Source organism: Protopterus annectens, chromosome 2.part1 (genome assembly GCF_019279795.1).
Source record: "Protopterus annectens isolate FY-2018-M chromosome 2.part1, PAN1.0, whole genome shotgun sequence".
Taxonomy (NCBI): Eukaryota; Metazoa; Chordata; order Ceratodontiformes; family Protopteridae; genus Protopterus; species Protopterus annectens.
This window is the reverse complement of record NC_056729.1, coordinates 1732711262-1732737639: the sequence shown is the minus strand read 5'-3', so window position 1 is coordinate 1732737639 and position 26378 is coordinate 1732711262. Positions and strand designations below refer to the sequence as shown.

The window sequence follows — 26378 nt, the reverse complement described above, 5'->3', positions numbered from 1 at the left end:
ATGCAGTGTTTTTAGCCTGGGAAAGTGCACTGATGATATGTTCCCTAGTAATCACTGGGAGGATTGTGGTATGCGTTATTTCATTTGGATTATCTGGGGGAACTAGGGGAAGAAATTTGAGCTGAACCTGTCAGCCAAAAGTTGGCAATGTCCTCTGGTTCAGTGTTGGTGATGCCATTTACAAAAACGTTCTGGGAATTGTTGTGTATTTCCCCTGAGGTTATGGACATAGCTGTAGAAAGCTTTGTGGATGTCCTTTGCCTGAGAAGCTACTTTTTCCTTCAAATTTAGCCTTTGAAGTATTAATGAACCCTCTTAGCTGCCTGCTTAGATTGGTCAGGAGGCTTTCAGTATGTATGGCTTTGCTCCTCTTACACTTGGCAAAGATTTTTTTTCTTTAGTTGTATAACTGATTGATATTGTGATTCCAGTAGGGTGGCTTGTCTTTTGCATTTATTTATTCTTAGTAGGAGTGGGCTGAGCTCCTTCCATTCAGCTTACAATATAGGCTGTACAGAGATTTTGTAAACATCTCAGTGTATTCAATGGTGTTTACTGAGTTTTGGCATGCTTGGAATTTAGTCACGGTTTTGCTTAGTATAGAGAGGTTAGTCTTGGAATAGTTCCTAAAGGTTTTTGGTTTTGCTGGATCCCAGGATTACATTTTTATTTCAAGAAATACTGTCTTATGGTCAGACCTGACAAGTAAAGACATTACTAGACAATACGATTCCTCTTCCTGGTATCCTCTGGATCTTATCAGTTAGCTAACTTGAGACTGTACAAAATCCATTCTTCTCCGATACTATTACAAGTTAGGATGATCGTACCCAACAAGGGCCTTATGAATGTATCACTGCCTACAGATGAGTCACTTCCTTTTAAATAATGTGTCCCTACCTTGTAAATAATTACCTGTTCTTCTCTGACACATACAACCTTCATTTTGGAATGTCTCACACCATGATAAATACTTTTTTCTTCTATGACTGCTTGGTCTAAAAAAAAAATGTTTTTGTTTGTTATCTGTCATGATTACTATGTTACCATGTAAACAGCTGTTTTGTTCTGACAAGTGAACTGTTTCTGCAGTTGCAATATTCTGCTTTGTTTTTATGTGGAGCTTTTCTCCCCGGGCCTCTACTAAAAATGGACATATATCCAGGTAGACTAGCCCGATCAACAAATGTAAAATAAAATAAATAAGTAAAAATAAATTATATTGGGTGAGGAATATCAGCCACCCATGTTTGTGAGTACAAGGCCAAGGCTGCTTGTACCCCTGGTAGAAGAATGGACTAACTGTTCTAGGATGTTGACATTAACAAAGTTGAGGAAAGGCTCGGCTTGTGCATTCGAAGTGGTGTTGAATTCCCAAGCTACAGAGGGTAGTCGAGATCCTCCATGAATAACATATTGGGATGAATGGTGAGGGACTCCAGTACACAAAGATAGGTAATATGGGTTTCCTGGCACATTAGGGGGGCACCTACAGGTTGCAAGGATGTGGCATGACACCCTGGTCATGGTGAGTTGCTCATGTATAAGTTCCAATGCGTCATGCACTTTAATTAGTCTGGAAGTGAGGTCATTTTTAATAAATTCTGAGACTCCGCCAGCTTTAGTTCTCTCCTGTGCAGTAGCTGGTCTAAACGTGTGAAAGGCATTATAACTTTGCATTTCTGGGGTACTCTCTGTGACTTTAAACCATGTTTCTCTTGGAACAAACTCCCACTAGAAATCAGGTCCCTTAAAAATATTAATCAATTCAAAGCTGCAACCAGAGAATATCTAAAATCTCTGTGGTCCTGCCTCTGTACACACCCTCCCTAAACCCCTAGCCAGTCCAACTACAGCCTCATGTGTACCGCTACTGTCATGTCTTTTATATCATAAATATCAGTAACCTGGATATTTACTACTATTGTATAACACTAAAACAGTGGAAAACTGAAATTGTTATTGATTGTTTGGTAAACTTTAGGTTGACTGTCGTCTGTAGTGAAATACTGTAAATTGTACTTTCTGATTGTTTTTCTCTGCTCACTATTCTGTGCTAAACCTGTTTCATCTAGTTATTTGTTTTTCCATTTAAATTTAATGTAATACTGTGCAGCTTTTCTCCAAATGCCTCAGCTGAAAAAGGGCTACTCAGCTCAGTTGGACAATTCCAGTCGACAAATGCAAAATAAATAATAAATAAATAAATAATGTTTCTGTTACTACACAAATGTATACACTCTCCAGGTAGAGGAAGACTTGCAGGGAGTGGAGTTTCTTGTAAAGACTTCTAGCATTGAGCAGTAGCACCTTCAGATATTCCTTCACAGGTTCAGTTTAGTCAGTAGGTTTTTCACTTTGGCATTGCCTAAAAAGGCACTATGCTGGTGGAAAAGGTCTTTGCCAATATCTGAAAGCCTAGAAGGGATAAGTGCAGACCATCCCTGGCAAACAACATGGTCTATCAACCATGTCCTCCCAGGCTGTAAATATTGTACTACCTGGACTGACACCAGAAGTTAAGACAACTGATAAAATCAATCCTTTTCTGTTGGTATTGTGACATCATCCTTGGAGAAGGTAGCATACTGCTCATACCTGCCTGAGACACGTAATCATAGACTCATAGATTAGTACAAGGCTAAATGCTTTTGTGGGCCATTTTAAGTCTAGCCAGTTACCCCATGTGAGAATCAAACCCTGCACCTTGTATCTGTATGGTAAACACCTTAACCATTATGCCAACCTCCCACCCTGAGCGAGCTTGATCATGTCTTAATTCATATAGCAAGGAAGGTAGTCACACTAACACCTGTGGTTAAATGATTGGAGTGCCAGGGTGACTTGATTGATCTTAGCCCTAGAAAGGCAGCTAACCGTGACTTTGTGCTTAGTCAGGTGAGAGAGACATCAGTGTGTTTCACAACAGAATCACCAATGACCAGGACATTTGGCTGTGTGCTGGTCTGCCCTAAGGGCTTAGCAGTGGATGCACTGGATACAGTGTTACTATGTGTAACTGTGAGTGGTGTTTTAACAGAGTGTTTACACGATGGCCAAGGAGCCTGTCTTTGATTGCACTGTGCAGGAGATCTTTGTGTTTTAAGATGGTGACCTGTAAGTGTCTCAGCATAAGTAGTTTTAAGTGTAGGGTCTTTTCCCTGTGCAGTAGGTGTGGTGCAAGTGTCATTGACACCCTCTGTAGGATTAGTATTGGTTGTATGAGAGAGTTTTGCCTCCAGCTTGCATTAAAGTGTATTTACACCTCTCTCATACTTTATCTGTTTTATTAAGAATTAGTAGGTTGTCAGTGTACATAAGGCAATTGTTAAAATGCATCAGAATGCCCATCTCAACCAGACTGGCCACAGAGAGAGTTGGTAAGTGCATATCCATGGCCACTGATCTACTAGGGAGCAGTGAGGGACATTTATATTCAATAAGTCAATAAGACTTGATGCACAACACCCAGCTATGTGCAAACTAAATGCTCCAGTACTTTAAAAATCTGTCTGAACATTAATGTCACAAACATGCAGATTACAAACTTTCCTAATATAAAATGATGAGCTTGGAGTCCAAGTATTTAAACCAGAACAAAGACACATAGAAAAACAGGCACAATAAGCCTTCACCAGCAGTTCCCAGCCCAGAAGGGTGGAGGCTACTCTCCTCTCCCACAAAAGTGTAGACCACAAACCTTCTTAATGTAAAACAACTGGTTTGCAGCCAAAGTGCTTAAATCAGAACTGAAACACTTTTAGAATAACAGATAAAATAATTCTTCAACCTGCAATTCCCAGCTCAGAAGGGTGTAGGCTATCCTCTCCTGCTACAAGTGAGTAGACTACAAACATTTTTAATGTAAAATAAATAGTTTGGAGCACAAGTGCTTAAACCAAAACAAGTACACTTAGAATAACAGGCACAATAAGCCTTTGCCAGCAATTCCCAGCTCATAAGGGTGGAGGCTACCATCTCCTCCCACAATGTATAGACCTCAAACCTTCATTATATATGATAACTAGTTTGAAGCCCAAGTGCTGAAATCCAATCTCAGAGGCTTAAAATAACAGTTGTAATGTAATCAGGCTAATAAAAAGCAGTAATAAATGCAGCAGATTAAATATAACTGAACACTTAAAGGATGTGCTGCAAAAATGAAATAAAGTAGGAAGAAGCACAAATACAGTAAAAGCAGCTGAATAAACAGGACTTCTTTGTTTAGTAAGTGCGAAGGAAGGAAACAGGACATAATTCAAGTTTATCAGTACTTAGTAGAATGAGCTGATGACATAGGACTGGGAGGAGTGTCCAAAATCAGATTTATAGTAGGGGCGGGCAATTCGAAAGCCACATGTTTTAAAGTACAACAATAACAGGGCAGGTGGGTGGTAAAAATCAAATGCAGACAGATATCAGCAATAGTCAGGCAGAGAACAGCAAGTCACACAGCACTGCAGCTAAATAAAGTCACTGCTAAATATCTGTAGTTAAATGAGGAATGCTGTTTCTCAGCTCCTCTCACTAATTAGCTGGATGTCATTCACTGTCTGCAAAAGAAGTATTTTCTAAACAACCCCAGCTAAGACCTCATAAAACTCCAAAAAAAAAAAAATTACTGCAAAATGCAATGTAGAAAAAAGATAAAAATATAAGTAATCAAATCTTAAATGAATAACTTCAGTCTAAAATCAAATACAGATACAGATCAGCAAGAGTCCGGCAGAGAACAGCAACTCAAACAAGCATTGCCAGACAAGAGAGGTGAAATTTTAGAATTGTACATAAAACAAAGCAGTAAACGACTATAAAACTTTTGAAAAAAAAAAAACACAGTACCTTTCTGTAGCCAAAGCTTTGACCATGGGCTGGCACCCAGCTACCAATTAACAAAGAAAATACTGGGAACTAATGAACTGGAATGTAGCAGCACAGCTAGGGTGGGGTAAGAGGGGCAGCTGCCCTGAGTGCAAAGGTTTGTGGGGTGCAATCTGATGATCCTGAACTCCAATGCAATACCAGCTTTGAAAAGCCAGTGTTGCATTTGCAGTCAAACCTGAGCAATGTAACACTGAGTGTATGGTCTACACTGTACAATGCAGTTTGCTACAGTTTAAAAGTAATAATCACTTTTGTTAACTAAAACCTGAGTGCTATACTGTTCAGTGCAGGTAGGGTATAAAATGTAGCAACTGTTTGCTACATTTGTACCAAGCAGTTTTCTGCAGTTTATAAGAAGAAAAACAAATTATTATTTTTTTAATAAAATGGAAGTGGGTTGGGGGCAGGACACAGAAACAGGACCTCAGTGTCTAGGTGGGTGGGTGCATGTTGTGCATCTAGCCACCTGACCAATAGAAGGAATGTCCTTTTTTTTGCGCTTTTCACATGAAGAGCTGAGTGGGTGGGGCACTGGTACTGGCAGTGGCTGCTGGTTGAGCCAACTATGCTTCTACAGGAATGAGTCATTTAACATTACATAATCACTGGGTTTTGTTTTGTGGACAAATCTTTCAGGAAGAATAGAGCAGTCTTTACAGTCAATAAATAGGTGGCTAAATTACTGCCTGATTACATACCAAAAAAGAAAAAAAAAAGATAAAATTATTTCAATCATATTTTATGGCAAGCCATTCAACATTACTGTAGTAGCAGCTTATGCTCCTATTATTGTTAATAGATACCAAATAGAAAGAAGCTGACCAGTTTTATGAGGATCTGTATTAACTTCTGGATATTAGTGCAGAAATGTTCATAGGTAGGTACTGAGCTATTGGCCCTAGGGCCTATATAAGCCTAGCCAAAAGGTGCCCTGGCTTTAGCCACCCAAGAAAATTATTTTCCTGTGCCTCTATTGAGCAGAGCCACAGAGGTGATCCCTGGGGTGAATTTCCTATTTCCCATCCAATTATCAAGATTTTTCTTGAAGAGTGCTAATGAGGGGCTTTTTTTTTATATAGCTAGGTAGTTTGTTCCAGTGTATGGGAAGTCTCTGGGACAGGAATCTATCCCTCCAGCATGTTCTGTTTATTGTGGTGACATGATTTAGGTCCATATAGCATGTAGCTCAGATGGATTGGGATTTCTTTAAGTGGAGCACTGGGTTTGATATAGCTTTGTATGTTAGGGAGAGATCGCCTCTGAGTAGGTGATATGCGATGGAGTAAAGCTGGAGTTTTTTGAGATGGTTTGCATCTGTACTTCAGAAAGGTAGATACCAAACAGGAGAGGACCCAGGACTGAACCCTATGGTATTCCACTTGTCACTAGTCTGAAGTTAGATTTGGAGTCTGCTACTTTCACATTGTGGGTTCTGTCAGTGAGCCAGTTGGCAACCCATCCTGTGACATAGGGATTTATACCTAGTTTAGTGAGTTTATCTATAATTCCAGAGTGGGGGGTGGTGTCAAAAGCCTTGGCGAGATCTAGATAGGCTGTGTGAACCACCTTACCCTCGTCTATGGCTTTGGTGACTGCTTCAAAAAAGTCTATCAGGTTTAGTAGACATGATCTGCCTTTTACAAATCCGAACTGGGTGGGGTCCAGAGTTTGGAGATTACCAATGTCTTTGTTTATAAAGTCCATGATGATGCATTCCATGGCCTTGCAGACCAGGCTAGTTAGGCTAATGGGGTGGCAGTTCCCAGGGTCCATGGTGGCTCCCCCTTTGTAGAGTGGGATAACTGTTGCTGTGCACCATTCAGTGGGCACAAAGCCTGAGGTGAGGCTATGACTGAACATGGTGCTTAGGTGGGGAGCCAGTTCATTCTGTAGTTCATATAGAACACAGCCTGGGATGTTGTCAGGTCCCATGGATGCTGTGTTCTTAGCTTTGGAGAGTGTGTTTTTTACCTGTGCAGCCATGACTACAGGAACTTTGCATTCTTCCGGTATAGGAATGAGCTCTTTAGGGGGTGAGAGAGGGGTAAAGTTAGCATTGAACCTATCTGCCAGGATGTTGGCAATATCAATTGATTCTCTATATTTAGTGCCATTGTGCTGTAACTCAGAGCAGATCTGGGTGTTGCCATTGAGATTCTTGACATAGCTATAGAATGCTTTGTGGTTGCCTTTAGAATCAGTAACGATTTTGTTTTCGTAACTAGCTTTGGAGGATTTTATGAGGGATCTCGGCTTCTTACTGAGGCTGACCAGGGAGTTCCACCAATCATGGGATTTTTTTTCTCTTTTTTGCAACAGTTTCTGTCTTCCTGTTGTAGAGTTTGTTTATGGCAGGGGACCACCAGATTGGCTTCCTTTTTTTGGAGGATAGCATCTTGGTTCTATTAAGGATAGCACGATCCATGCACTCGTGTAAGTACTTATAAAGTGCATTTGTGTAGGATTCAGCAGTCGTACCTCTATTGTCTGTCTGCATGGGTGTCGTGAAGTTTGCCACTTCTGTCTTAAGAAGCGTGAAACTGACTTTGGAGAAATTTTTTATGGTGGTTTCCCTAATGCGCGGTGGGGGTGGTATTAGTGTTCGGAAATATCTTCTTGACTACAGAGTAACTGTTGAGAGAAGATATTTATCTGGAAGTGTCAACCTGATACATGTCCATATGAGAAGATATGCTAACATTGGCTGGGGTCGACTCTTTGAAGTTGAAGAAGCTGTCTTTGGCATTTAATGTAGAAGCTTCAGATGACCCATGTGCAGGTTCATCCAGTTTCTGCATGGCATCAAGGAGTACAGCCTTGCCTTTGAGTTTCTGATCTTGTGTTCATTCATCACAAACAGAACTGTGGATGCACTATGCTAGCCAGAATGAGCTCTCGTGCTCCAGAAGATGATTAAACTGAGCTTCTATGCCTTTAAGAAAAGTATCAACTAGTGGCACAACAAGCTTCACGGACTGCCTGACTTTGGACAACTTGTTTTTGAGGCATGTAATGGTGGAGATCAGGATTCCTATGAAGCTTTTCACCTCTGACTGCAGGATGTTCAGAGCCATTGTCAGAGGCTGCATTGCTTGCACAAACTCAGAAACAAAGGTAATTTCTGCAGGCCTTAAGATGGCAATTCCAGTCTGTTCACATATCTCATTCAGCGTGCCTTCACCCCGAGCTGCAATGAGGTGAGTTCTCTCCATCGCGTAGAAAGTGGGATTCCATCGTGTTGCATTGGGAATAATCAATGCCAGATCACACTTATTTCAAGCCACCTCAGCAGCTTGGGTGCTGCGATTAACCTTGTTATAAGCAGCATAGTATTTGGCCATGGTGCTTCGCATGATCTTTTTATACTGTGCATAATTACAAGCAGATTCAGCATATTGCATGGCAACTAGATTCAATGTGTGTGCTGCCCATCTCAGATGGGGAGGCAGTGAATAGGTGTTCTTGCTTTGCCCTGACTGACTCAACATGGCTGTCATGCTGTTGTAAATCACTTCACCATCATCATCCTCATCTTGGGACAGAATGCTTGTAGTCTCAGATCTCTCACATTCTGAGAAGACAGTGAACACCTTTACAAAATTGCTGCCATTGTCAGTAATTGTTGCACACACCTTTTGATCTATCTTGTACTTGATGGGAATGCTCTCAAGAGTTGATGCTATGAGATCATATGTATGCCTTCCCTGTAATCTGCAGCATGACAAAGCAGCTGACTTTCTTTGAAGTATATCACAGTTGATCCACTGGGCAGTGACACCAAAGAAACTATGATTCTGACTGGCCCAAATGTCAGCCGTAGTGTACTGCCTACTATCAATATTCAATGCTGGAAGAAGCTGCAAATGTGTTCTTATCATTCATAAGCATATTCATGTACTTTCTATAAGATCATATATCTCCCAAATCTCTATGGTTTTATTAATGTTAAATCACTGTCTCAAAGCAAAATCTTTCTCACTGCATCATTATTAATACCACACACAAGCTTGCCTTTTATGAACTCATCTCTCAGATCACCAAATCTGCACATTTTTGACTTGTTTCTCAAGTCAATAATACATGCTGTAAAAGTTTCAACAGGCTTTTGATCTCTTGTGTAAAATAGTGCCTTTCCACTGCAATATTAGTTTGGGGGTTGCACATTTCTCTAAATTTATGTTTTAAGCACTCAGGGTCTTCCCGTGTTTCAGCCTGTACCACAACAAGGCAGTCTTCCCTCTTCTCTGCATAAACAGCAGGTGCGTACACAAATTAAGGTTCTCTCTCAATGGCTTCTGAACCAGATAAATTGAGCAGAATCAATGCTTTTGTATGTGCGTCTTTATCAGAAAAAGCAGCCTGTATGAAAATATCATATTCTTGCTCAAACACTCTCCAGTTTTCAGCAATATTATTACCAAACACAAGCGGATCAGGTCTATGAAATCCCTCTCCTATGCCAAATAAGTGTCAAACACACACCAGGTACTTGTAATTATATTCAGCTGTACAACAAACTCTTTGAAAAGACTGTATTTTAATACTGCACACATTGCTAACACTTTGTAAACTTTAGATACTTTGAACAGCTTTAGTTAATGCGAAAAAGTAGTACATTGCGAAAAAAATACAGTTGTTTTCTCTTTTTTGAACATTTTATACAATTCTGATATTGTTTCAAATGTTTTTGTAATTATTTCAAGTATTTTTTTCAATATGTCACAATTTTAAACATTTTGTTTATTCACTAACTGGTTTGGAATTAGTGAATAAACAAAATGTTTAAAATTGTGACATATTGAAAAAAAATACTTGAAATAATTACAAAAACATTTGAAACAATATCAGAATTGTACTGCGGTGGTGGTGCTGCGGTAGCGTTGTCACCTCACAGCAAGACGTTGTGCTGCTCGATTCTCAGCAAGAGCATCTTCTGTGTGGAGACATGCATGAATGGGCGTACCTTCGTTGAAGGTTGTGCGTCACGGCTGGCAAACTCGGCACGTAAAAAATCTACTGCCAATCATTAGCAGACCGGAGTTCCACTGTGGCAACCCCTAACCGGGAAAAACTAAAAGACACAAACAAACTAATTGGTTTGGAATGCTTTGCTTTATATTCATTGAGGGAAAATCATTTAAATGAGTTTAAGAACCTGGAAATATTTTCTGACCTATTTATGAGTTGTTTGCACGTTGTTTGAGTTACTCTGGTATATTCCTCCACTTCTGACTGTGTGCCTCATGGTTTTAGGTAGTTTTGACTTCGGATCCCATTCTAACAACATATCATTCATCTTGTGTATTCAAATAAGATGACGAGGCTTGGGTGCTCATTTAAGATATTTATTGCACACAAACACATCAGGATGGATGACTGGAGCATAACATTTAAGTGAACTAGCTAACTGACTGCTACACACATACATGATTTCACTCCAACAACTTACACAAAATGGCACTCTGCTTGCACGTGTTCAGTACTTTCTATGCATGTGCCCATGAACTACAGTGGCTTTAAAAGTACCACAAGCACACTATGATCTACAGTCCCTGTTCCTGGTCTCAATGAGTCATGTTCTATAAGCAGCATCCTTAAACTTAAGAGTTTACAGAGGTAACAAACTTATGAATGTTTTGTTACAATGTATAAATGCATATTGAGTTTGTATTCTGTATATTTGATTAGTAACATATAAATTTGTTTGTATGCTGTAAATTATATTATATTTAAAAGTAATTTGATTTTATTTTTATACATACATTGTTTACTAACTCATTTTTTGGCAATGTCCTTTTAAATAATTAATTAGCTAATTGTCCCTCGTTTTTTTGGTTCAAGTGACTATTTAAATGATTTTTGGTTGTGGAGTTTTATTTCTGATGAAGTTTGCTACTTGGCAGACGAAAAGCGCTTCAAAGTTACTTTACTGTTGATTTTATTAAATTAAGTGTGTAGAATCTATGGCTGTTGGGACTTGTTTGTGTTCTTACTAGTTGTTTGTGTTCTGTTACAATTTTATATCTACATTCCCTGTGTTTGAGTGGGTTTCCTCAGGATGTTCTGGTTTCCTCCCACATTCCCAAGACATGCTGCAGGTGGATTAGACATACTAAATTGGCCTTAGGTGTGAGTGTGTGCATGCGTGTGCCTTCTGAAGGTTGAGCGCTGGGCTGGCAACTCAACAATGTAAAACTCCACTGCCACTTGTTCTGCAGACTGATGATCCACGGTGGTGATCCCTAACGGGCACAGCCGAAAGGAGAAGAAGAAGACTAGAGAGTCACAGATAATAATTAAACCAAACCAGCCAACAGCACAAGACCTACAAAAAACTATCACATTTTGTCTATTTTCAGCAGCTAACAATCGAAACCTGAAAAGAATTTTAAATAGAACATAAAATATTTTCAGGGCAAAAGTTGGTTGATCATAGATCCACTTGAAGAGTCCTGCTTGGTGCAGTGGGTTGGGGCATCGGGTGCTCAACTGATGAGTGATGAGTTTGATTCCAACTGATGGTGGTATGAAGAACCAATGCCATTTATTATACTGCAAGGTAAGGATATGATCTCTAGCAAGCTCGAAATGTCCTAGTGTTAGGGCATGTTTTAGTGACGGAGAGTCCCACAGTACCAGAGCAGGGCGCAAGTCTAGTTATCATTAGCTTTCACCTCCTTGCAGTGCTAAAAAAATGAAGTAAATTCTGCTCCAAACTAATTCAAATTATCTATTATGAATGCTATGTGCTATGAGTTGTGCCAACATTATGTTGTAATTTTTTATCTGAAATGCCACTTCAAAGTGTCTATTACCTCCTAACATTTGATTACTATCCATACTATATAGGGACCCCGGAAGTTTTACATCACTCTTTAATAGGATATATATCACCCATGTTGAGAATCACTGGTTTAAGAAAAAGTAACTTGAAACTAACTCACATTTAAGTTACTAGTTACTAAAAAAGTAATATATTACTATTACTAGTTAATATTTTGAAAAAGTAACTAGTTATATTACTAGTCAGTAGAAATTGTAATATATTACTTATTGTAATATATTACTCCCAATCACTGTAAATGATCCACAATGGCAACCAGCCTGGTTCTTAACTATGAAACAGTGTAAGATTATGGAGGCTCTGCCAGTCAGATACCCCAATATTGTATAGCTGATTCCGAAATCCTGCTTGTAATCCAGGTTAAGTGTTTATGCTGAAAATCCTTTCAAAGCTACTTAAATCTTAAAAAAGAGCAACAAATGCAATGCCATTTAAAATAACTATAGCATAAAATAGAATGCAAGTCATCCACACATACTCAATATATAGCTGCATTTGCTTCTATAAACCTTTCAGCAACATACACAGTGGTGGTAATGCTAGGTCTTCATAAGTGATTACTAGGCTAACAACCCTAAAAGGCCTTTTTAATTCTAGCCATCCTTCTCAACTATACTTGACAGGTTATAATACCATTCAATTTACAGGGTATAACCTGGGTATGAGTGGTCCAGCATTTACATGTTTCCTGTTTCTAATAGGGACAAAGGTGGCAGGCCGGGGGTAAATTTATAATTATATATTCAAGTTGCACTTAAATAAGTGCAGAGAGGAGCTCTGTTTCATATGGATGGGAAGCCTGTTCTAGGGAGGGGTGGTGTCTTACACGCATTCCAGCCCCTCCAATAAGTCCTACTTATGTTGCAGGCAAGATGTCCCTAGATCAGGTGCTTCTGATGCTATTTATTTTACAGATATGCAACAGGTCCATGAGGGCTGAATCAAATGCTGCTTTGAAGGCCACCCATATGTCGCTTCTCAGGAGTCTACAGGAGACTGAGTACAAGGGTAAGGCCTTAAGGCAGTCCATGTAGGATGCTTCAGCTATTGCATATGCCTGCTAAGGTGCATATTGAAAGGTGCATTGTATTCTATGATCGATCCTATGAGAACTGAGTACAATATAACAATGCCATCTTTGGACCTAGATGACAAACCCTTGATTATAAACTGCACAATGTAGACTGATTTCCTTACTACAGTGGACACAACTATCAAAGTAAAAGTCACCGTCTACCGGTGTTCCTAAATCCCTGACCACAAGGTCAATGCACAGGAGTATATTATCAATGCGGTAATTTCCAGAGTTGATTGTCTTTCTAAAAGATACTGTTAAGCTCTTTGACATTGAGTTTTAGACCATGACTCTGGCACGAGATATTAGTCTGTGTCAGGCCTTCTTGGATGATTTGTGGATTTGAGGATTTGATGACTGTACCTAGTTTGCAATCATATGCAAACCTGGTTAGTCAGAGGCCTTTGATAGTGGCCTTGACTTCAGAGATGCAGACAACAAAAAAGGAGCAGGCTCAGGACCAAGCTCTGGGGGAATCCCCTAGTGACTGGCTTTTTTGTGAACATAGACTCACCTATCCTGACTTACAGCTAGTTTCATGAGCTTTTCTAGAATGCAAGTTTGGGGTAATGTGTCAAATGCTTTGGCCTGGTAGAGGTAGGCATAATGTGCTATTTTGCCCTCAACCATAGCTTTCATTACCTTTTCGGAGAAATCTAGCAAGTTAAGTAGGCATTACCTGTCCTTGACAAAACCAGACTGGGCTGCATCCAGTGTTGAAGGTTTCCTATGTTGTTGTTTATCATGTCCATGATTATTCTTCCCATGGCCTTGAGACTAGCCAGGTTCATGGGTCAGTAGTTTTCCAGGTCTGTGGACAGGCCACTCTTGTGCAAATAGATAACTTCTGCAGTCATATCTGGTTAAGTGACTTGCTCAAATTCACACAGTAGGCCAAATGAGGGCCGAGGGAATCAAACCTGGTGCCACGGGAAGTAGACTGTTAACAGGCTATAACCTTAATCAGTTGTGCTGCCATTAAGTATACCAGTTTTATTTTTATTGTTTTGTCCATGATGTAAAAACAGCTCTTTTACAGAATTTCTGTTTCTGAGTTGGTCTGTTTCATCCATCAAGAATCGTCTTTCTATCCTGTTTAACAAATGAATGAATAAATAAATATTGCATCATAGAGCTACACCCCAAAAGGAACAGACTATCTGACCACTATAAAAGGAAACTAGATAAACACTTATTGTGCAAATGTTGTAATACAGCTTACCAAGATGAATTAAATGCCAGACCAGATGTTAAATATACTAATAACTGCAGAAGAAAACTATCAACCACATTTCTGAAATGTACACATGTTTGCGTCTTTTGGCTTTTAGGGGTCGCCACAGCGGAACTCCGGTCTGCTAATGATTGGTAGTTGATTTTTACGTGCCAAGTTACCAGCCCTGACGCACAACCTTCAACGAAGGTATGCCCATTCACGCATGTCTCCACGCAGAAGACGCTCTAGCTGAGAATTGAACCGGACAGCGAACTACTGTGAGGTGACAATGCTAACGCAGCACCACCACCGCGTAAACATTTTAAAACAATCTTTAAAACAATGTAACACAAAGAAAAATTCTCTGTAAGGTTCATGTCAACAAATACTGGAAATGGTATAAAAAGTTAGTCTAAAACACAAAACAGAACATAAAAATTATTTCTGTCAAGGCTACCTTTGTCATTAGACACATTTTCAGATAATACACTTGTGTGCAGCTCTGGAAAATAAATGATTTTAACAGTGAAGTTTTACAACTATCACCTACAACCCATTTTGAAAAAGTTGACAGAAAAGCAAAACTTACCCATGTTTAGTGTAACAGTTATGATGTTCAAGGACATGGTGGAGTCTGTGATACTGCTGAATGAAGAAGACTGTTGAGGGGAAAAGGGTACAAGTATTACAGATCATAAGAACAGAAAGATAAAAAAAAAAACATACCATCTCCTCTTTAAAACTCCTTATATAAAGTGCACATTTACTACGCAGTTTTACTTGATTCCCTAAACTTTACAGGTAAAACAAACTTCTTTGTAGATAGTCAGGAGCTGCTTCAGAACTATCATCTGCTTCAAATATGGGTTGAATTCTGAATGGCTTACTTTCTCCTTTTGTTATAAATCTATACTTATGTTTTATACAATGGATTTTGGTGAAGTACATTTGAATATTTCTAAAAACAAATAATGCAACAATGCATAAATGACATCTGAAAATAAAAATCAGAACATAATACAGCTCTTCATTATGTTCCACTTACTAAAGAGGATTTAAGTAGCCTTAGCCACAATGTATGCTTCCAGATATTTTAATCGAAAATAGGTTGGCTCCCAGTAAAGAAGACAGTACATGCAAGTCTGTGCATTTTTCTAGGTAGCTTACTGCACATAGGAGGTATTGAGGGGCAGCCTGAATTGTCACTGTCAGGATATGGTATCTGAGTATCAGAAGAAAAAGACCCCTACAGTTAGGAAAGGTAGGATACCATGTTTATTGTCAATCAGGCTCTTGCAAAACTATTACAGACAACTCTGAGGCTGATGTAGGAGTACTCAGATACATAGTATCATGTGCATTTACACAAAATGATACATAGTATCATTTTGTGGAACTGCAACGTAAGCTGATTAAAGCTAAGTGTTTTTTATAAGAAGCATGTTTTCTAATACAATGAAGTGGGACGCTTTCCACTGCTATCACCACACATTCGTTGTGACACTGAAAACTCAGACCCATGACCTCGCAGAGTGTATTGATAGCCGGGCTTTGATTTTTAAGTATGAGTTTTAAGTTACACCAACACAGATCAAATTGAGCTTCACTGTATTTAACGGCAGTGAATAACAGATGCTTCTCATACACAATTTTTCAAAGTTTACAAAAATATTCCAGGTACATAAATATCACACATTTATTCTGCTGTGATACGCATTAAGATTCCAAGACCCTGCAGAGGCTTTTCATATTTCAAAGACGTATTTATATAAAAATAATTCAGTTAAATTATGTAATTATATAACTCCTCCTATTCTATCATACTGAAAGAACAACTTGTCAAAAGAAAGCATTACTTTTCACTACTGCCTAGGGACATTTCAGTGTAGATTGACAATAAACCTGTCAAATCACTCATATCTGTTGTTACATTTTTAAGCTTTAGCTGCATGCAGGCATGAAATGCATTTAGAAAGTTTATTCATGCATTCATACACTCTCTGATGTTCTGCCTAATCTTCTTCAGGGATGTTTGGAGAACAAATCCCATCCCAGAATTTTGTAGTTGCAAGAGAGAGAAACTAATCTGGGCATGATGCCAGTCTACTGAAGGGAACAAACACTCACACATGCACTTGTCTGTGGAATGAACACCTTCAAGCAATTTAGGGGATTACAAATTCATTTATGGCATGCCTTTGGGATGTGGGAGAAAATCAACATACTTATCAAAATTACACATACACTGAAAAGGACATGTACACTTCACAAAAAAGGCACTCCAGGTGTGAAATGAAAGAACTGAACTGGACAAACAAGCACTATGAGGCAGCAACGCTAACCGCAGGACTCATTCATAGGTTCATAGATTATTACTAGGCTAACTACCCTTGTGGGTCATTTTAAGCCTAGCCTACTACCCCATGTGAGAATCAAACCCTGCATCTTGTGTTTGCAAGGTAAACACCTTAACCATTATGCCATCCAGTGTTTGAAATTAAAAGGGATTCATTTAAGTAAAAGTATATATATAATTCCCACTCATCAAATTATACCTACACTATTCTAAGGGGTTGATGTAAAATAAATGTAGACTCCTTGCTATACTTTACACTAGCATACACATAGTTGCAATGTTCCAATCAGCATATATGTACACATGCCCTGGCAACATTTTATACAAAATAAACTCACATACATCTATACATGGTTGGATCACAAAAAAGAACAGCTATACAGTTGCATTCCATACCTTTCTTTATTATATAGTGTTATACCTCTCAAACTGTTAAAGCAAGAAATCTGGACAAAGCCATACATAATGGGGGGGGGGGTGAAAGGCCCCAAAATAGAGACAATTTTAAAATATTGCTCTTAGAGTTGATAGTGCAACAGATTTTGCATTACCATGAATTTTCTGAAGGTTATGAAGCCTGAACCTCAAATGTCTGTCATTAGTTTCTGACTTTAGTACTTGATTTGCCAGTGATTTCCCAGACAACCATAACAGATCAAAAATATGAGGCAAAACTCTGGGCATTCTGTGAAAATCTGGACAGCTGAAAGATACAATAACAACTTAATATACAAACTATCAACTGGTGTATGGTCATGCAATGTTAGCATTTAAAACTTGTATCAGTTGGAGCTGTTGTCATCATAATTCAGATATAAATCTACCTTTAAAGATGTGTACAAAACACACAACATGGTGAAAATAGTCCTAATTCTAATTAAATGAGAGTTTTAACCTTTAACAAACAAACCAGAAATATCAAAGAGTGGGATAAATAATAAACATGTCAAATGCATAAATGCAGACAGTCATGCTTACATTATCAACATTTCATATTCATAAGTGACTACTAGGTTAACCAGCCGGGGGGGGGGGTCTTTTAAGCCTAGCCTTGCTACCCAAATTTATCTGACAAGATTTTATACCCTAGGGTGTTATAAGGAGTATGCTGCCTTGTAATGGTCTAAAACAGGACCTAGTGGAATTACATGGCATTCTCTTTAACCATGGTCTAAGTACTGGCTTTGTGCCAGCAGAGTAGAAAAAAGCAAAAGTAATTCCCTTGCACAAAGGGGGTCCCATCAACCAACACTGGGAACTATAGAACCATAAGCCTAACCTTATCTGCAAGGCTATGGAGAGCATCATCATGGGCCATATTAACAAAAACATAGGTCACCTTCAAACTTTTCACCTGACCCAATTTGGCTTTGTTAAGGGTAGATCATGCTTACTAAACCTGGTGGACTTCTTTGAGAATGTCACCAAAGCTCTGGATGAAGGAAAACAGTACATACTTAGCCAAGGCTTTTGACACAATTCTCCACTCAGGCATCATTGAGAAACTCACCCAGCTTGGAATTAAGGCATATATCAATAGATGGGTAGACAACTGGCTCACCAACAGAATGTATACAGTCAAAGGGACTCCACATCTACCAGCACACCAGTTACCAGTGGTATGCCACATTGATCTGTGCTAGGGCCCCCTACTGTTTCAAATCTATTTCTCAAAAGTCCAGGTGAAAACAGATGGCCTGTGGCTTACCAAGTTCACCGATGACTGCAAACTGGGTGTAATTACTGAGTCCCCCAATGATGCTGACATACTACAAAAAGGGCTTACATAGACAAATGATTGGTTCCAAAGCTGCAGACTTAAACTAAATGCAAAAAATGCATTATCAAACCTTTTGGCAAAGGGGGAAGTCCCTGCAAATTACCATATTAACAGTACCCCCTTAGCTCAAACCCTGTGGTGAGAGATTTGGGAACACAGGTTGATAGCAACCTTAACTTTGATCACCATGTGTCCACAGTGGTAAGGAAGGCATTATATGTTGCACAACTCATAAATAAGTTGGATCCAGTGCTAACTCCCCTATACTCATACCTCATCAGACCACTAACAGAGTAGAATGTGCCCTTCTGTATGTACCTCGCCAGACACATGTAGCATTTGGAGAGACCTCAGGGGTTTCTCACCAAGAAAATTCAGGACCTTCAACATATGACCTACATGGACAGACTGAAGCCCCTGACACTGTACTCTGTATCTTATAGGCTGCTGAGAGGTGACTTGTGCCTGGCCTATAGAGCAGTCTTGGACCCTCCCCTAATGGAAATGCTGCACATCCACAAGTCAAATGGGATAAGCTTCACTAACTTTAAGCATCTTAACCTAGCCTGTAACATTAACAGGACATGTTGGAGAGACATCTATGTCACTCAGAGATTGACACTTCTCTGGAACAAACTCCAAATTTATGTAAAACAGAGCTCCTCAATGACTTTATTTAAGCATAACTTAGACAACTGGATGGGAGACCTTAAATTTATCTCCAGGGTGTCACCTATATCTATCTTGGATAAGGGATAAGGGCAGTCCATGCTGATCATAGACTTGTGCTGCAAATACACACCGTACAACTTGGGCAATAAGGGAACAAAGGTATAACATGGCTAGGCTTATAAAGGCCCTAGGGCCAAAAGCCTAGCAACCTCCTATGAGCCTATGAACCTATACAGGATTAGGCAAGGGTGGTCAAGCATTTATAGGCCACCACTGTGTACTAGAGATACGGGTGCCAGTCCAGGGGTAGATTTCTGACTCACTATCCACTGGTCCAAGTTGCACTTGAATTGGGCTGGGAAAGAACTCTGTTTCACATGGAAAGGAAGCCTGTTCCAGAGAAGGGGTAGTCTCTGGGATACAATATGTCCTACTTATGTTACAGATGAGGTTTATGTCCCTTGATTGGGTAATTTTGATGTTATTTGTTTTGCAGAGGTACAACATGCCCATCAGAGTGGGATCTGTTGAACCTGTTGACCACCTCTCAGGAACCTGTAGGAAACCAAGCACAGGGATAGGGCTTTGAGGTAGTTTGCATAGGACACTGTTTTGACTGTGTATTCTGTTTGTGAGGAACCGCTGTGGACACTCCAGTTGTTGCATATGCCCGGTCAGGTACATACCAAAGGGACATTGCACTCAGTGGTTGCTCTGATAAGAGCCTTATAGCAGAACAGTGACCTCCTTGGACCTAGATGCCACATACCTTTGCTTATAAGTTACACAACATAGAAGGATGTCCTTTCTACAGTAGAGACATGATGTTCAAAGGAAAGGTTACTATCTACATGCGTTCCAAAATCCCTGCCTATTGGGTCTACTCTTATGGGTTTATTATCAATGTGGTAGTTTCCAGGGGTAGCTGGTTTCCAAAAGAATAGTATTATACTATTATGCATTTCTTGATATTGATTTTCAGACCATGGCTCTGGCACCAGTTATTAGTTTATGTCAGGGCTTTCTTGAAGAGTATTTGTGTCACTTGGGAATTCTATGGCTGCACCCAGTTTGCAATTATCTGGAAATCTGGTTAGCCACAGGCCCTTAACTTCAGAAAAGTAGATGCCAAAATGGAATGGCACTGAGGCATGAGGGACTCCACTTGTGAATGGCCTCTTTGTGGAGGTAGACTCCTCTTTCTTAACTTCTTGGTTTCTAGCTGTAAGCCAGATGGCTGTCCAACAGGGTGACATAGGGGTTTATATGTAATTTCATGAGTTTTTTTGCAATTCCCAAGTGGGGTAGCATGCCAAATGCTTTGTCCAGGTCACTTTAGGTAGTGTGCATCTTTTTGCCCTTGTCTGTTGCTTTGGTAGCCTTCTCAAAGACGTCCACCAGGCTGAGTAGGCATGACCTGCCCTTGACAAAGTATGGAAAATTCTTTTCATGGCTTTGCATATGGGACTAGTCAGACTTGCAGGTCTGTTGTTATCTCGGTTTGTAAATGGCTAGCTCTTGTGCAGAGGAATAACCATTGCAGTCCTCAATTCACTTGGCATGAAGCCTGTCTGAGGGCTGTGGTTGAAAAGTGATTCTATCATCATTATAGAATGACTGTTATCACTGAACAAATGAAAATCCACCTATCAGAATGAATAGAATGTGTTTGGCTCTTATCAATCCTTTTTTAAATTACTTTCCCTGTCTAGATTCAAGGTTGGCAACTTTTATGAGCACAATATCACAAATCATAACTTCAACACGTGCAAGATTTTCTAGTACCAATCAGACACACAACTGGGAGTAGGGGAGTGAGACAATCAATGAATCTACCCCATTTTGCCATTTGCCCTAAAGCACTGCCTAAGTACTTGCTCAAGGTCATGCAGTAAGCAAATTAAGGCTGAAGCATTCAAACCCTTTACCACAAGCATGGTTGGCTTTAGTCACCAGTGAACGCTGCAGTCGCTGGGGGCACCCTGGTCCTGGGGCCCCCCAATCACAGCAAGTTGTCTTATCTTGATATTTTGTAACATGCCTGTCAAACCAACAAAAACTAGTACAGCAATCTTGCATACTTAATAAACCAGGTTGGTATTAATAATTCTTATTTATGCAGCCTTCAAAATTGTTAAGATATCTCTGGTTAAAGCAGCAGAGGGTTGTCAAGTAACAGGCTTCACAACTGCATTAAAAATGTTACCCTGACACAGTGCTCCAGGATTAGTTACATCCTACCGATGGACATTCTCTCCACTAAAATGAACAACACAGTCAGCTTTAGGTACCTGAAATACCTGTGACTGCAGGGGAAGCCCCTGCATTGTCTCTGACTGTGTAGGGACCTCACTAAGGCTGCTGCTTCCAATCTACAGGGATGATTTTCTCTATCAGAGAGTTTTATAAGTACTGGCAGAACACCAGATACTATAGTTCTGAACTTCTTTGCTCAAGAGTTCTAGTCAAAGCCAAAAATAATAGCGAAATAAAGGCTCAAAATCAGGAAAATGTAAAATATTACACTAATTCACTTATGAAATTAATAGAATAACAGATTTGTAGCAACATCCATTTTTTGGACAATAGAAATATGGAACTCTAATGTCTGGATGTAATGACTGTCTTTAATCCTGAATGACTTACCAGCGAATCAACATTTTACAAGGGACAGAGCAAAATTATGCAGCAAAATTAGGAATGGTCTGTGAAATCAGGGACAGTGACAGGTATGCATTACTCCTCAGTGAGGTAAATCAGAGTGATTTACTCCTGTGGCTGTCTGATGACTGCTAAACAGCTGTCACTGATCTGGTGTGGCAGTATATGTAGCACAATGTACTGCTATTTACTGAAATAAAAACTAGTACTGCTATGGTTTATGAGTGTGTGTGCGTGTGTGAGTGTGTGTAAATCATGGATTTTTATGTGTACATACACTCAATAATGTCGGGATACATACATTACTCTTCTGGGTATCAGCAAGAATGTAGTTAACAAGTAATTATATTTCAAAAGTAAGGCACAAAATATATCCCAGAACATTCAGACATGTTGATCTTCTGGGATCTGGTGGCCACCACTCCACAGGCTGTATAAATGGATTTTGACTTGGACTCTCAAGCTCACACATTCCAAAGCCAGGTGTGCACAGATGTGTGTGCACAGAAGGTTGCTGCATATTTTGTTGGGAGCTGGAGATGGTGTGCTCATTACTTCAGTTTTCATCACAGTCAAACCTTAGAGATGTCCACAGAAGGTTATTATAGCTGGTGTTTGGGCTGGGGACAGTGTGGTCATTGTTTCTTTTACTTTTCTCACAAACTTCAGAGGGTTCCAAAGAAGGTCAGTATAGCTTGAGCAGCCCAACTGTACTTTCTAGAAACAACAAAGTGTAATACATTACTGTAATCAGTATTTTTTGCATTCCTCTCGACCATATATATCAGGCACGTACGTATACAGGATGACTGCATTTGGGGGTTAGGGATGAGGAGTGAGGTGACATGTTATGTCTATGTCTGTCAGAAGTCACTTGAAATACATGACTGCGGCCATTTGAACCACTACTTTCATGCCAATCTAACACCAGAGGGATGCACAGGCAATGACTGTCTTCTTTGGGGGGTTAGGAAGGAAGTTTTGCCAGATGGAATCTGTGTATCTTCATAACAATCTGCTATTTTGTCAGTTTTAAACATCAAGTCTTGGGCACAATTTATGTCTTCCTTGAAAGAAAAAATTAAGACTGAAACTTTTTTCTTACTCATTTAGTCCACATTTAGATTAAAGGGTTAGGAAAATGCTCTAAAATGGATTCCAGGGCATTTATAACCCTGTGGCTTCTGGGGGGGCCCAGCTTAAGTGAGTTTAGTTGGTCAGGAAAGGTATGTTGAAACAGTGCAAGGAAAACTGAAGTTGAACAGCAACACCAAATTTCTTTCCTTAATCGTAATTTCTGTTCAAGCCATCACTGGATGAAGTGACCTCAAAATACTAACAGTGGCTCTGACCACAAAAGCAGTGTGTTAACAGCTCTTAGCCATAAGCCTCTGCGCCAAATGCCAGTTCAGTAAGAAATTGCTAACAGGATCCAGTTATTATCAAAGTTCTTTGTGTTAGTTGTGTAAGCCCACTGGATGCAAGTGTCCCATTTCAGGGGTGAACCAGAAGCTGTCTTGTTAAGCAACTTGCTAGGAGTTACAAATTAGGCAAAAGAGGGTACATTTCTGAAGAAATTTATGAAATTATTTGGTACGGAAGACATGAATTAAGTAGTAAGAACTCAGAATATACATATTTTTCCTCAAAGTACATTAACTGGCCTATACTGGACAAAAATTATACTTCACAGGAACATGTGCATTTAATTGAAAAATTCACCACTCATCCAAAAACTATTTCAGATCATGCACCAATAACAACAAAGATAAAAATGCAGGGTAAGAAAGTAAAAATGCGAAACTGTTGTTTCCCCACCTACCCGTTAAAAGATAGGAATTTAAAGAATGGGTAGGGAAAATTATTTGGGAATTATTCAAGAGTATTGTTACAGCTAGTGAGAGGGATACAATGAAAGTGTATTTTAAAAATTGGGTAGAAATAAAAGAAAAAGTGACATGGTTAAGAAGTAACAAGAATTATTTAGAGGGACCAACAGAAGTTTATGTACTGCAGAATAAGGGAAGTCTCAATGAGCAAGAAGAGGTGCAAACACAGAATTCTAAAGAGAAAATAAGGGAGTATCTGGATAATATGCATATGTTTAGAAAGGCTGCTGTTAAACAACTACTTTTTGATAATTCCAGAACACAAAAGCTCTTAGCACAATGACCTAGGCAACAGAAAGTATTAAGGATTGTTGCCAGATTTAGTGAGCCTAAAACAAGAAAACTAACCAGAGATCATGGAGAGTTATTAAAGATATTTCAGAAATTTTCTGAAAATATTTATAAAGCAAAGGAATGTGGAAATAAAAAAAGAAAGAAATGAAATATTTAAGGACGACTTAAGTAAGTCAAGGTTAGAGGTAGATGAGTCTCAACAATTAACAGGATAGAAGATGAGATACAAACAGCAACATATAATCAATCTCCAGGAAAGTCTCCAGGAATAGACAGAATTCCTGTGGAAGTTTGGAAGCTAGGAGGGAAGAAGCTGATAAAGATCTGGAAGGTTTTGTTTAACAGTATTTTATAATGAGGGAAAGCACCAACATCCTGGAAGAAAGTAGTGACAGGTGTAATACCTAAAAACATCGGGCCCGTCTTCGTAACGACCAATTTCAATTTTAAACCATGATTACAAACTGTTTACAATACCTAAAAGAATGGCAAAGTGTTGCCAAAATTGACAGATATGGACCAATGTGGTTTTGTGGGGGGAAGACAAACATTTCATAACATTAACAGAATACAAATGGCCTAAACGGACAGAATACGGATGGTCTAAACGGAAGCAGAATGAACACCTCTGTTGGTGGGTCTTGATGCAGAAAAAGCATTCGAGAGTAAGCTGGGGTTTTATGAGTAGGGCAATGGAAGCATTTGCATTTCCTGATACAGTAATAAGGTTAATTAGGAGGATATATGAGGGATCAGAGACAAACATTAAAATGGGAGGGTTGCTCTCAGATAAGTTGTCTTTGCATTGTATTTCAAGCCACTGGCAAAGAAAATAGATTCAGAAAATCAAGGATATGATTTGTATGATCATAAAGACAAGATAACTACTTTAAGACAATATTTTGTATCTGAAGGAACCCAAAAAGGATATTTCAGTGTTGTGGAACATTCTGAGACAGTTTCAGGTTTCTTTGGATATAAAATTAATGAAGCTAAAACAAAGGCTATAGCTAAACTACGTACCCACGCACAAATTGGTTCAGCAATACCCATATTTTTGAGGCCACAATAAAATGAAGTATTTAGGAGTATGGGTTAAAAGGGATAAAGGGATTGTATTAAAACTCCTCAGGAGGGGTTGAAAGGGTGGCCTAATGGCTAAGATGTTTGCCTTACAAACACAAGGTGCAGGGTTTGAGTCTCACAAGGGATAATTGGCTAAAGTTAAAATGGCTCGCAATGGCAGTTAGCTTAGTACTAATCTATGAACCTATGAACCTAGGATATGTGGGAAGAGACTAAGCAAAAGATAATACAAAACCTGAAATACTGGAAGCTCATGTTTATGGATATTGACAGCAAAATATAAGGAGTGGAAATGTTTTTATTCCCCTTAGTTTTGTACACAGGTCAGGCATATTTTTATCAACCAGTGTAGAAGTTGCGGATGGCAATTAATAGAGTTGAAAGAGTGTATCTGGGAGGAAAAGAGGGCAAAGTTCAAGTGTGATTTGTAATAATCTAGTTTTAACCTGTGTATTTTGCGAGCCAAAACAGCACTCTGATTGCCTCATTAATATTAGACATTTCTACTCTGATTGCCTCATTAATATTCAACGTTTCTTTTAGCAAAAAGTTAACTACAATTCTTTAGGTTGACTTCACTTAGTGACATTGTGTAGTTGAGATAAAACATTTAACTTGTGGTTCATTGTCATGTAACTAGTGAGTTATGCATTTTTCATGGCTTACCCTGTCGATCTGTCGCATTCTTTGCCTTCGCCTCCTTCGTTTATGCCTTCTCATAAGCTTAGACGAAGTGCTCTGTTCTGTGGAACTACTTAATCTGGAAGACATAAGGGCTAAAATAAACTAAAACTGAAGCAAAACCTAAACACCTTCCTACAGAAAATCAACATTAAACTTGCTGCATTCCTACTGTTATGAACGTAAAACTCACAATGATAAAACACCCTATTAGAGACCATAAACTTGGAAGTACATCTTCTGCTTCTATACTATTTATCACTGAAAAAAAAATCCATCATCTGTACTTGTTATAGACAATACACATTTGACACTATTAGTTCAGCTGCCATACAGCAAAAGTCTGTGTGTGTTAGAAATTACACACAAGCACACAGGTCCATCTAATTTCAAGAAGAAATGGAACCATTTTAGAAGGACGCCACAGAAATAACAGTTCAACCATCCAATATAATTAAATTAAGCAACTCTTCATAACACATTTACTACACATGATTGTTAAAAATAGTGACCTCTAGCACACAAGCACCTCCAAAGAATTTTGTTCACATACGGCATCTTCAAAGAGTGAAAACACAAGTATTTGTAATAAAACTGGTTGTGTCTGTACAATAATGTTCACCATTTTATTTATTTATTTATTTAACATTTGTTGACCGGGAAAGTCTGACTAGGTTCCACAGATCCTGTTTTCAGTGGAGGCCCGGTGAGAAATGCTCCAGAAGCATGTCTTTAGAATTTTACATTACTACATAGAATAAATGCACTGTTCAGTAAGTTAAAGCATGCATATAACTGTACAGGCAATTTCTGTCACATAAATATAATTAATTAATGTATTCCCATAAAGCATTCTAGGACTTGACTGTTATTTTGCTTAAACAGATGTTTATAAGTGTTATAGGCAATTTAAACATAAAACCGTGACTCCACCAACAAA

General features: G+C 39.0%; 1 protein-coding gene across 3 annotated transcripts in view; it reads right to left on the bottom strand.

Moving 5' to 3' along the window:
- DVL1 (dishevelled segment polarity protein 1) overlaps positions 1-26378 on the bottom strand; it is a 2262785-nt gene that overhangs the window by 327353 nt on the left and 1909054 nt on the right. For all 3 annotated transcript variants that reach the window (XM_044063185.1, XM_044063186.1, XM_044063187.1), the window contains 2 exons: positions 25424-25517; positions 14609-14678 (listed from right to left, as the gene is read on the bottom strand). In XM_044063185.1, the coding sequence (XP_043919120.1) occupies positions 14609-14678; positions 25424-25517 (164 nt within the window). The remainder of the gene's footprint in view (positions 1-14608; positions 14679-25423; positions 25518-26378) is intronic.